The sequence below is a fragment of the Ostrea edulis genome, chromosome 3 (assembly GCF_947568905.1).
Source record: "Ostrea edulis chromosome 3, xbOstEdul1.1, whole genome shotgun sequence".
NCBI classification, from domain to species: Eukaryota; Metazoa; Mollusca; class Bivalvia; order Ostreida; family Ostreidae; genus Ostrea; species Ostrea edulis.
The window spans coordinates 27825596-27838185 of record NC_079166.1 but is presented as its reverse complement, the minus strand read 5'-3'; the positions used below and the strand labels follow the sequence as shown (position 1 = coordinate 27838185).

General features: G+C 37.1%; 2 protein-coding genes and 1 long non-coding RNA gene across 10 annotated transcripts in view; 2 read left to right on the top strand and 1 right to left on the bottom strand.

Moving 5' to 3' along the window:
• LOC125676591 (uncharacterized) overlaps positions 1-12590 on the top strand; it is a 63207-nt gene that overhangs the window by 39185 nt on the left and 11432 nt on the right. The window contains exons 13-15 of the mRNA XM_056160845.1: positions 1845-2635; positions 2738-3156; positions 3306-3515. Coding sequence (XP_056016820.1) covers positions 1845-2635; positions 2738-3156; positions 3306-3515 — 1420 coding nt within the window. The remainder of the gene's footprint in view (positions 1-1844; positions 2636-2737; positions 3157-3305; positions 3516-12590) is intronic.
• Positions 252-9984, top strand: LOC125673205 (uncharacterized). Of its 8 annotated transcripts, XR_008801862.1 has the most exons (5): positions 268-422; positions 1255-1332; positions 1845-2152; positions 3306-3515; positions 6869-7209. XR_008801862.1 is itself a non-coding variant. In XM_056160372.1 (4 exons), exons 3-4 carry the CDS (start codon positions 1846-1848, stop codon positions 6937-6939), a joined length of 378 nt encoding a protein of 125 aa, XP_056016347.1. In that variant the 5' UTR covers positions 252-422; positions 1255-1332; position 1845; the 3' UTR covers positions 6940-7209. The 8 variants fall into 8 exon arrangements, 5 of the variants coding, with proteins under 5 accessions (XP_056016347.1, XP_056016348.1, XP_056016345.1 ...); XM_056160372.1 differs by lacking the exon at positions 3306-3515 and having other exon boundaries at positions 252-422; XM_056160370.1 differs by lacking the exon at positions 3306-3515 and having other exon boundaries at positions 1845-2176.
• LOC125662598 (uncharacterized) lies at positions 7113-9330 on the bottom strand. The gene is made up of 4 exons (XR_008801867.1): positions 9153-9330; positions 8414-8573; positions 8127-8237; positions 7113-7966 (listed from the first exon to the last, which is right to left on the bottom strand). It is a non-coding gene; the product is annotated as an uncharacterized LOC125662598 (long non-coding RNA).

The window sequence follows — 12590 nt, the reverse complement described above, 5'->3', positions numbered from 1 at the left end:
TGAGGCTAAGTGCCTATTTTTAGCTCGAACATTGACAATTAAAGAGGCCTGTGCAAGTGTTGAGACCCCCCCCCCCCTTAGATTAAACAATTACATGCATGTGTACCTAATATATGTTCATTACCTGTACATATAATCAATTTATGTATATAAATTGTTTAGGTCGTTTGGCTTGTTATTTTTAGACTAGGTTCTTTTAATAGCCACTTCTTTATTTAGAACATGCAGATTGCTCATGCGCAGGTTCTATATTTTTTCGGGGGTTTTCCAGCGCATGTGCTTTAGATTGGCTAGATTTAGTAAATACTGGCGAATTCAGATCTCATGGTTGTTTTCCTGCTATTTTCCCTTGGAATATTACTTTTGACATCAACTCTTCTGCACGAATCTATTCTTTATTCCCGTTGAACCTTCATGATCAGGTAATTTGATCGCTGTGGTACCTGTATTTTTTATATTTTAATAAGCGTCACCTCGGAGGAGCTAGACGCCATGCATGGAAATTTGTGAGCGTGCTTCTGTTTTGATGACTACAACCCTTTGTACTGTGTGCTAACTATTGCTAATGTCGCTTCTCATCGGAGATTCACATATTCGCCGGTTTCAGCAGTATTTAAATGCCACAAACTTCGATTCCATTAATATAGCAGGTTTGGGTGCGCTACAATTCTAAGGTATTAGTGGCGGATCTATCGGGAACGAGCATCACATCCAATCTATCTACTCCGTTGTGAGAAACTGGAGACCACGTCGTGTGATCGTGAATTTGGGCGGCAACGACCTAGACTCAACTGAGGATGTGGACTGTGTTGTGTTGCGATTAATTTGTTTTCTCACACAACTCAGTAGACGTTTTCACCTTTCAACTGTTGTTGTGTTGAGCTTTATTCAACGCCACAGAACCAGAAACATACCTCCCCATTTATATAACGCTCGTGTGAACGAAGCCAATTCATTATTAAAACATCACGCGACTATAGCCAATATCCGGTTTTGGAAACTGAGAGGTTTTACAAATAGTGAACATATCATTTTCTGTGATGGGGTTCATTTGAACTCCCTGGGACAATGTAAGTTTTTGAGACAGATCAGGGGAATTCTTTTAGCTTTTCTTGATACCAATACTTGTACCCTTTGAAGACAGGGGCTTCAGGGCACTATTATTTCCTGTCTATATTTTCATTTGTATATTTTTGTGATGTATTTTTTCTTTTTCCCAGCCGGATGATCTGTTTACTGCATTTTTATTTCTAGCTGTTTGACGTAGGTGTTCCGGCGTTTTACACTGTTGCATTTCCAGGGATATTTACTTTTATATTTTGCCTGGAGTAGGTAAGACATAAATTATTATTTTTACAATGGGGTGTAAGTCCCCTTTAAACCACATTAGCCGTGGTGCTATATATGACATACTGCTTTAAATAGTCATTCCAATCCAGTCTTGGGCTATGTTAGTGGTTTGACTTCACTTACCTTGTGCCACATATAGTGGCCAGACTTAGTACATCACACCAGCCTTTGTGCTATGTATGTGGCTTACCTTATTTACTTTTCTTACCTCATCAGCCTTTGGGCTATATGTAGTGGTTTCGTTCATTGAATCAAATCAGCCTTGGTGCTACGTATAGAGGCTTACCACATCAGCCTTTGTGCTACGTTTAGTGGTTTGACTCATTTACATTACTTACCATATCAGCCTTCGTGCTACGTACAATGGGTTGGTTCTACTAAATCAAACCAGCGGTTGCGCTACGTTTAGTGGTTTGACTGGCTCATACTAGCCTAAGTACCCTAAATGGTATAGACTGGCTTTCTTGTTATACTGTTGTACTTTTCTTGAGCAGGATGGCTTCCAGACCAAAACAAAGACGAACTAAACCTGCGTCCAATCCAACCATTGTTCCTGCAGCTGAACAAGTCACCGCTCAACCAGGTCCAAGCTCCCCCTTGCCTGATGTTAGTGTCATATTCCAGACATGCATGGCACAAGTCATGCCGACTATAGAGGACACTTTTAAAAAGTGCATGGAAAATTATTTCCAACAAACTCCTTCATCGACTGCCAGGTCTCCAAGTGCCAACCTTTCGCAGTCTCCACCAGCTCCGTCCCTTCTACAAGAACTTACAGGAGACATCCAGCAAGGGATCTTGGGTACCAATGATTGCCTTTTCTCAGGTACCCTCCCCAATGCCCCTTCAGTTAAGACAGCAATTCACCTTACTTTGGGTATTGACCAAAAAATTCGCACTAAAATTCACAGTGGGGAATACGTCAAATTTGCCTCACTTCTCCAACCTGCTGAGGCAGACTCTGATAGTAATTCCAATTATCACACTGTGGATAAAGACGGTCAGTTAGTCTTTATTAAAGCCGCTGACAAACCCACAGTTAATTCTTTGACCAGATGGATGGAATGTTTTCACATTTTTGTAGCTATCTACTCTGAAAAATTCCCACAAGAAGTACCAAATTTGATGGCCTATGCCCAATTCATCCAAAATCTTTCTCGCTCCAGTGGAGACAAGGCAGCCATTACTTATGATGAGCGATTTAGATTATGGCGCCAACAGGACCCTGAGTCCTGTCCTTGGCAGCATAAGAATCTTGAACTATTCCAAGAAGCAATAGTGCAGGGTTTGAAATTTAAGCTAAAACCCAAAACCCAGCCCTTTCGTGCCCCCCAGGCAAAACACAAATATTGCTTTGCCTAAAACAACACTCGATCCTGTCCTAAAGGATCGTCCTGCCCACACCCCCATGTGTGCCAATATTGCGCCGCCAAGCACCACCGCAGGCAATGTCCCTCCAGACCAAAAACCAATAGTAAGGCAGATGCCAAGCCCACGAATGCCTCCAACAAGGCATTGCCCCCTTTAACAAACTATGATCTCAGTATTGTTTCACCCGTTAATGTTCACTACCTCCAGCATTATCTGTCAGGGTATGACCAAGCCCTCTCTAATTTCCTCATTGATGGGTTTTCTTTTGGTTTTAAAATTCCCTACATTGGCAAGTTTCGATTATCTGATAACCTATCCTCTCTCAAGGGGAAGGAACATATTTTGTTTGACAAAATCCAAAAAGAACTTGAAGCCAAACGAATAGCAGAACCTTTCATGTCACCCCCATTTCCCAATATACAAGTGTCCCCCTTGGTTTAGTGCCCAAAAAAGCACCTGGGGAGTTCCGATTGATCCATCATTTGTCTTTTCCGGACGGTGACTCTATTAATTCCCATATACCCAAAGAAATAACTACTGTTAGTTATCAGTCTATTGATACAGCTATTTTTCTTATTAAACAGGTGGGAGAGGGGGCTCTCTTGGCTAAGACCGACCTAGAAAATGCTTACAAGCAAATACCTATTCATCCTGGCGACTTTGAGCTGCTAGGCTTTCGGATATCCGGTTCCTTTTTCTACGATAAGACATTACCTTTTGGTTTAAGCTATACTTGTCAACTTTTCGAGAAATTCAGTTCAGCTTTGCAGTGGATTCTAGAAAACAAATTTCAGGTACCTACTTGTGTGCATGTTCTAGATGATTTCCTGTTCATTGGTCCCCCAAACTCTTCAATATGCTACAGTTCACTTTTGGCCTTCTACTCTTTAGCTAGAGACCTTAATCTCCCGATTAAGTCTGAGAAAACAGTATACCCAGCAACAACTTTAACTGTTTTTGGGCCTCGAGTTGGATACTATTAAGTTTGAGGTTAGACTACCATCTGACAAGTTAGAACATTTAAAGTCTGAAATCCAGATTTTCCAAAATAAACGAACTGCTACTCTCCATCAGTTACAATATCTTATTGGTTCATTGAATTGTGCTTGTGCAGTTGTTCCACCGGGCCGGGCGTTTCTTAGACGAATGATTGACCTTACCCGGGGTCTTCAGAAGCCTGGTCATCATAGGCGTCTTGATAAAGAAGCACGCGCAGATTTGCAGGCATGGGCAGTTTTCTTGAAACATTTCAATGGCAAAGGTTTGTTCCCTTCTGGGGTTCAACACACATCTTCGTCATTGCACCTGTTTACAGATGCAAGTAACATAGGTTTCGGTTGTGTGTTAGGTTGTAAATGGTTTTATGGTCCTTTCGCTAAGGATTGGATTAGTTACCACATATCAGTTCGGGAGTTTCTACCTATCGTCATGCATTTGACCTATGGGGTAGCCAGTTAAGTAACAGCACAGTAGTTGTACATTCTGACAACATAGGGGTAGTACACGTTATCAACAAAAAATCCTCACGAGATCCTTTTCTCATGTAGCTTATGCGGAGACTTATGGTAATTTCCTTGAAGCATAACATTTACTTCAAGGCCCAACATATCCAGGGTATCAGTAATATAGCTGAGGATTTACTCTCTCGATTGCAGGTTCAAAAGTTCAAAGCACGGTTCCCATATATGGACCATAAATGTACCGCTGTGGACCCCACCCTGATAACTCTCTGACAAGGACGTCAGAGTTTTTGCTGTTTAATTCATTATCTCCAACTACTATAACGGCCTATAAGTCTGCTTTTCAGTCTTATAAATCTTTCGTAATGCAAGTTTATGGTCGCAATACTCCTCTCTTTCCACCTCTCTTAACACATCTCGTTAGTTTCATTGCTCATTGCTATCAGATGAATTTAGCTGTATCCACGACTCTCACAACCTTATCCGCCCTCAGCTTTATTTTCAAGCTAAGTGCCAGCGAAGACTTAACTCAACATTTTTTAATCAAGAAAATGATCCAAGGTTTCAAAAATGCCAAACCAACTTGTGATCCAAGGCCTCCCATTACCCCGGTTATTCTCGGTAAATTGATACAGGCCTTGCCTTTTACTACTGATTCCATTTTTTCAAAAACTATGCTTCATGCTATGGTTGTATTAGTCTTCTGTGCCTTTTTAAGAGTAGGGGAAATTACTAAAACCCATAATAAAAAATCTCATTATCTCCTTTTCAGAAACGTAGCTAGTGGAATTGACGCTAACAATCGTGGCGTTATTGACATCACCCTTCCTCATTTCAAACATTCCAAGTTTTCTACTACTATCCATTTACAGCAAAATCGTCCCAATTCCTTACTTTGTCCCTATAAAACCCTGCTCGACTATATCTTCATCAGAAAACATTCTTCCCCAGGGTCCCCTCTTTTCTCCTTTATGGATGATTCACCTGTTTTACGGCATTACTTTACGACTCAACTTCGTGCTGCCCTTCTTTTTTGTAAGTTAGACCTGGTACGGTACCAGGCTCATAGCTTTAGAATAGGAGCAGCAACAACGGCAGCTGCCACGGGTTACACTGAAGTTCAAATTCAAAAGATGAGCCGTTGGAACTCTGATGCCTTTAAAAAGTATATTCGTATCCCCTCCATTACCTTGGGCTAAAAGCCTGTGGCTTATATGCACTGTGCTTGGTTCTCAAGTGATATATCTGACTCTTCAGGCAGGAGCTCCAGCCTGTAAAACACCCGTTACCTAGAGACAGGGGCTCTAGCTAATCCTTCTGTTCCTAGAGACAGAGGATCTAGCTAATCCTTCTGTTCCTAGAGACAGAGGATCTAGCTAATTCTTCTGTTCCTAGAGACAGGGGCTCTAGGTAATTTGTACCCCTGGTATATCACGTCTTAGTTCATTACATGTACCTGCCCTCATCCTTGGTCTTTAATGTTTTACCCACCTTGTACTGTGGCTGTGTGATGGGTTGGCAACAAGCCAGGTTTTTAGGGTCTATTTTGTTTTCATTATGCTGTCTTGTTGCGGTGGCCTATGACACCGCATCTTGTATGTTTTGTGTGTACATATAGGTGTTTTCTTCACCTTCACCTGTATATTTTGTATTCAGTTTTGTCACAGCAATGACTCAACCATATTGTATTTTTTTCTGTACATATGTTTGTTTGTCCCCTTTTACCTGTAGATCTTTGATTAGGTTTATCACAGCAATGACTCAGGGACATACTGGTTTGCATATGTTGTTTATTTTTGATACTTTCCGCTACTAGTCAAACCTTATCTATGCATTTAGTCACATTGCATTATACTGTTTATTGGGGTTGCTGCTAGTCAAATTTTACCTTATTTTTTATGTACTGTCCCAATTTTTAGTTGGGATATACCATCGTTATTTGGCTTTTTACTTTGTCATTTATCTATTGAATAAATGACCTTTCTTATTCCTCAATATGTGTTTTGTCTAATTCTACCATAGTAGTCAACCGACATAAAATCAATTTATGTATATAAATTGTTTAGGTCGTTTGGCTTGTTATTTTTAGACTAGGTTCTTTTAATAGCCACTTCTTTATTTAGAACATGCAGAGTGCTCATGCGCAGGTTCTATATTTTGTCGGGGTTTTTCCAGCGCATGCGCTTTAGATTGGCTAGATATAGTAAACATTGGCGAATTCAAATATCATGCCACCACCCTCCCCACCACCTTTAGGTTTGGGTTGACCTAATTATTTTGTGGCCTATGACACCCCATCTTGTATGTTTTTTGTGTACATATAGGTGTTTTGTCCACCTTCACCTGTATATTTTGTATTCAGTTTTGTCACAGCAATGACTCAACCATATTGTATTTTTCTACCATAGTAGTCAACCGACGTAAATGTATTCACATTATGGATGTATCCAAGTTTATTATAACTTTAAAGTAACATTTTATGAATGAAATACAAATACTACCTAGGCTTCATTGTGATATTGAACTGATAATGTTCTTTATAAACTTTACTTGCATCACGTTTTGAATACTGCAGTACATTTATGTCAAAATAAGTATGCATGCAGTATAATACTTTCACCACTAATCAGAGTACTTGTAAATCATGTATACTTTATCAATACATGTAATGACATTTGCCATTTTAGAATATGACGCAAGGGATGGTTCGCTGCACCTCAAATCAAAGTATGAATATTGGCATCAGATTCAAGGATAACAACACCTGAAAGGCATCCAATGCTGTGATTTGCTAGTGTGGATTCCTAGAGACGCTCAAATAGTTCACATTGACAAAGATGTATTATAGTCAACAAACATTTTAAGCGTGATAGAGTTTAATTATATTAATAACATGATAAAGTATTTCTGCAGTCTAAATCAAACACACAAAACCACATGTACATATACTTTATTATGATATCAGTGGTGCATCTATCAAAGTTATGTAATTACATGTATACTGTTGAATAAACATTACAGACAGATAGTGTTTCTTATTTTGGATGAACCAAAATATGTATAGACGCAGTGTCCAGCTTTACAAAAATCATTAAATTACATGCATTTACTAAAAACAATGGATTTTACATTTTTGTATAATAATGCAGATTTACCAATTTAAATACCTTCCTTCAAAATGAGAATATGCAATTAATCTAATAAGTGTGTAGGGTTTATCTGCAATCTCCTTCGAATGGGGAACCTACAAAATCACATGGGCCACACAAAGCTGAAATATTTTGTCAGATTAATATATATACTATGATAGAATATGGCTAAGGATTTTTTTTAAACAAAACATTCTCTCATTTTTCCATCCAACATGGATTCTGCATCTGGAAATTTTACAGCAAAGCTCTGCATCCTCTTTTGAGAAGTGGGATTTATTTGTAAGAAAGAGTGGGATATTAAGTGTCACATCATTTGCAAGTTTGTCAAATATACAAAATCCTTTGTCCGCCAAGAACATATCACCAACTTGCAATTTCTCTAAAATCCCACAATGGTTCAGAATTGCCGAATCAGATTTGTATCCAGCATACAGATTGGAAATGATCTGCATTAGGTGTAATACACATTAAAGTCTTCTTTGTGGCGACTCTTGTAATTACTGTAAGCGAACGACTGGCTTTTCATATCAATTTGGTCATATTATGTCACTTCTGTAGTATCCATTGCAATCTTCAATTCCTCTGACTTTGGTGTTTCAGTTGAATGGACACCCCCAACAGTGCTCATGATCCCTTCAAACAAAATTTCATGAACACATAAAAAATGTCCACGGAAAATGGTGTATAAATCAACATTATACCCCCCCCCCCCCCCTGAAAAAAAAACTAGGTAATTGAATATTGTGAAATCTGCGCATTGTTATTTTTTTCTTAAGGAACTGCTAAAACATACCTTTCCGGGTTCTTTTAATTATGATTTTACCAATTGTCATGGATGCTTTCCTTTAATTAAGCAAATATATTTCTCACTGCAAGTCTACGACATCCAATTCTTCAAGGAAAGCTGTGAGAACAAAAACAATACCATTATAGTATTTGGTGTGCATATAAATTCAGATAACACTGAATGAAGAAAATAAAGAAAAACCACCTAACACTAAACCTAACAATAACAGTTGTAACTTCCTGGTTTGATGTACTAGTATCTGGTATTGACAATACTTGTATCGTGCACTGTACCTTTGTAAATGTTGAGGGTTTTATGCTGTATACTCGTGATCATGCAGATGCACTTCATTGTTGTCTGGTAAAGTTATATTGGTAGCAGTATCAACATCAACTGAGGTTTCTAAATGTACGTTTGAAGCAGTTTGAAGCAGCAGGTTTCGTAACTTTGTGTCTATGAAAAAAAGTAATATACCATAAGTTGCTGTTTTTATTGACTTAAAGTGGCTTACTACACAACACAGTTGTAGTTTCTGAAATCAGCACAGAATATGAGTTTTACAATCATTCTTATCAAGGCCATGTGGCACTTTTACATATTTATGCAATAAAGATATATGTGAGTTCTCTTGAAACACAATACAAAATTTGATCATGCAGGAGCCTATATACAGGCAAGTAGTATTAAGGATGTCAACCCTTACCCCTTTTCTAGCAAGGTTATTTTTCTTCTATATTAATACAATAAATTAGTGATCCTTCCTCTTTTCTGTCAGAAGGGAATTATGTAGTGAAAAATGTTATTAAATGTTGAAATAGATAATTAAAAAAACAAAAACTGGAACCCCCCCCCTTTATGAAGTTGTCTATTTCTTTTCCATTATTCTATTTTTATCAGTTCGTCTGTTAAAATCTTTTGTAGGCCTACCCCTTCTGAAATATCTATACAACACGTCCAGTATATTCTGTCAGTTAATATACACGTGTGTTGATCTGACATGATTATTCGTTGAATTATGATAATGTTACCTACCAACATCTATTCATCCACCGTTTCCTTACTGTAGCATCGACTAGGAACCTAAATAAACTGCAGGCAAAATTTTCCCAGTATCGTGTGTGCTGCCGATCGCCAAACAATACACCAAATTACATATTAGCGCTGATTCGCTTTGACAACTGTATATATTCCAGACGTTGTTGTACCGGAAGTAGTCAAAACCAAAGTGAAACCAGACGAGACTTACATACTCTATATCAAATACAAACATTTACATATACACTGTATACACTGAGGAGTATAAATGTTTTATTATAGTATTTTTGCGAAACAATAATATATATTATTATTCATTATACTGAAATATTTTCAATTCTAATTTGAGATACTGTAAAAGTATGCATATTGGTTTTAAAATACATATTAGATTTTTCAGTATTTATGGTTGTCATTTGCACCAAGTGGGTATGCAAATAGAAACGGGTATGTTTGCAAAATACTTAAACGATAAAGTGTAAAAAGTAAGAACGCGTGTCCACTGACACGAAGCATATTTCATTTTTCAGATTGAGATCAACGGGGATAATTGTACATATATGTGAGGTGTTTTCTGGGATATTACATATCTGTGAAGTACATTGAACAAAACAGCTAGCATCGTGAACTATCATAAGAAGTATTAACTTCCAGTTTTCACACAATGGGTAAGTTACGTTTGGATGGAATGGGTCTACCCGGGTTTTTTCCCCTTTTAACTCATGCCCGAGGGCTACTGACAGGTATTGAAAAATTACCCACAAGAAAAAATGATGGCATCAATATCGCCCTTCCAGAATCAGGTAAGACTTGTTTTCAGTCAAAGTTAAAATAGTGTCCTAATATAAGCTGTATCAATGTGGAAATGTTGTGTTTTGTTAATGTTATTGTAATGAGTAATCGAGCAGCTTGAAATTTGAAAGGCTTCTGTACGAAAGAAATATAACATATGCATATTAAACATTTTCCATAATAATTAAATGTCTTTAAATAGAGCATTAAGCATTTCGACTCTTTTATATAGAAATAAATGGGTCATAGAGCAAAAGGTGTTTAAATAATCTGAAATGCCTAAAGATTTGATAGCAAGTGATTTTAAGTGTACAAGCGGGAATTGAATGTTTGGAAATAACTGACGACAAAATAAATAATGATGCAGTGCAGGACGTGTTTGATCCATCTAAGAGTAGAATGCATTTCGCAACAAAAGACTAACCTAACCTATTTATATAGCATTGGGTGTTAATACAAATACGTGTGATTGTGCACAAAGGCAAATGTAAAGACATGGAATAAGAGCGAGGACATAAAATGCAGCTTTTTATCTACAGGTATCGCGATCATTCAGGTAATCGTCTTTTTTACAAGCAAAGATATATTTCAGGATCCTTTATAGGTTTTTCTATTCCACACCCTTTCCTTCTCACAAAAATGTTAACAGGTACATGTATGAAGGAGAAAATCCAGACCAACAAATAAATTGGAATAATGGTGTAAATAACATGTTGATTTTCCAAGCCTTTAAAGAAATTCAACATTTTTGATAACACAAAACCCATGCAACTTCAGTACAATCAGAAAATAAATCATAAAACAATTTCACAACCATTTCTCATGATATCTTACAGATCAGGCTTTTTTAAACCAAAGAAGACAGTTATTTTTTCAACAAAAATTTAACTCGTAAATATGCAAAGCTTGTAATCAGTAATCCAAAAATAATTGATTATTTTTTCCAAATATGTATAGCAAAGCTTATATTGCAACGATTTATGGAATGCTCATTGAAAATATATGATGTAATCTTTGAAGACGAAGACTTCCAACAGTACGTGGAATTGCTATTGACACAAACCTTGTTCCTTTGCTCCGATATTTGTTTTCTTGCAAAGCATAATTTATTCAAACATATAACATGAGAACAAAAAACACTCTCCCTGTGAACTTAAACTTTACATATAGATGAAAGGTGAAGATAAAGAACAATGATCAATCTTATAATTCTTATAAGCTACAAAATAGAGAGTTGGGCCAACATTGGTCCCTGGACACATCAAAGGTGGGTTGAGGTGCCTAGGAGGAGTAAACATCCCCTGTCGACCGGTCACACCCACGATGAGCCCTGTACCTTGATCAGGTAAATTTCTTTCAAAACCTTGAATAAATTATTGATTATGCATGTTGGTTATTGCATGATTTGGCATGTGTATTATTTACAATGACAAACAACGATATTTCTGGCTATTTAAATCACATAGCTTACTCCTCCTAGGCACCTGATCCCACCTCTGGTGTGTCCAGGGATCCGTGTTTGCCCAACTATCTATTTTGTATTGCTTGTAGGAGTTATGAGATTGATCTCTGTTCGTTATCTTCACCTTGCACATATACTTATGATATCACTTAAATTAAGCATATGAATCAGTTTCCCTTTCACAAATCTCGCATCTTATAACTAACCAAGTTTTACACAACGTTCCACCATAAACGTTTTGTTTTCTTGATTATCAAATTACAAAAAGATGCAAAACATATGTTGACAGAAGTTCAATCTAAATTGTGAGTTTAAAATTATTTTGAATGATAATTGATCATTTCCATCAGTCTCAGATAAATTAATACAGCAATTCCTATAAACATACACTGATGTACATCAATGGAAATTAGTTTTTGATTAGTGGCACATCAAGATTCCTTACCTAACAATCACCAGGAAAATTTTAGTGACTAATGGTTGCAAAGTTATTGGCATATAATTATCCTATATATGGAAGTTTTCAACTCAACCAATACTTCTCCCTGCATGACTTCTTAATGAGGTAATTTCTGGTGTTTTGAAAACTTCATATGTTGAACATTGTCAATAAGCACCTCTAAATGCAAGAATGTTCAAATAACGTTTTTTTCCTCTACAACAAATCTCTTATTGTAAAATCTTTGTCCACCATAGCACTGTCATTTTCATCTAACAGATATACAATACCTTAATCAATGGTCAGTTATCTGTCAGAAACCTGACGTGGCAAACCTTCAGATACAAAGGAAAAAATACTTCATGGTGTAATACCTAGAAGAAAGTTCACAGTTTCATGATGTTTATACTTCGAAAATGTCAACATTTAATTCACAAGACTAGAGAACCTCCGTATGAAAAGTTCTGTGCAGGTGTGTATAACTTGAACATTTAAATACCTTGGTTTAAAGATAATGGCATTGTTGCGTGCAGGAAATGAATTCTAAGATTTCAGTTTATCTGCGAGTAAAGAAATCTAGGTGGATAAATACATATAAAGAGTACTATCGGATATACCGAATCTATGGGCAATATCGGATGTGAATCGCACTAGTGTTTGTCTCAGAAGTACAGTAAGTACCTGATCAAAAATCTCCAATGATCCGTTGGATTTTCTCTGGCTGTAAATTGTCTGTCTGTTG

Coding starts and splice junctions, on each gene's coding strand:
- LOC125673205 (XM_056160369.1), top strand. CDS start 4,418: ATGTACCGCTGTGGACCCCACCCTGATAACTCTCTGACAAGGACGTCA.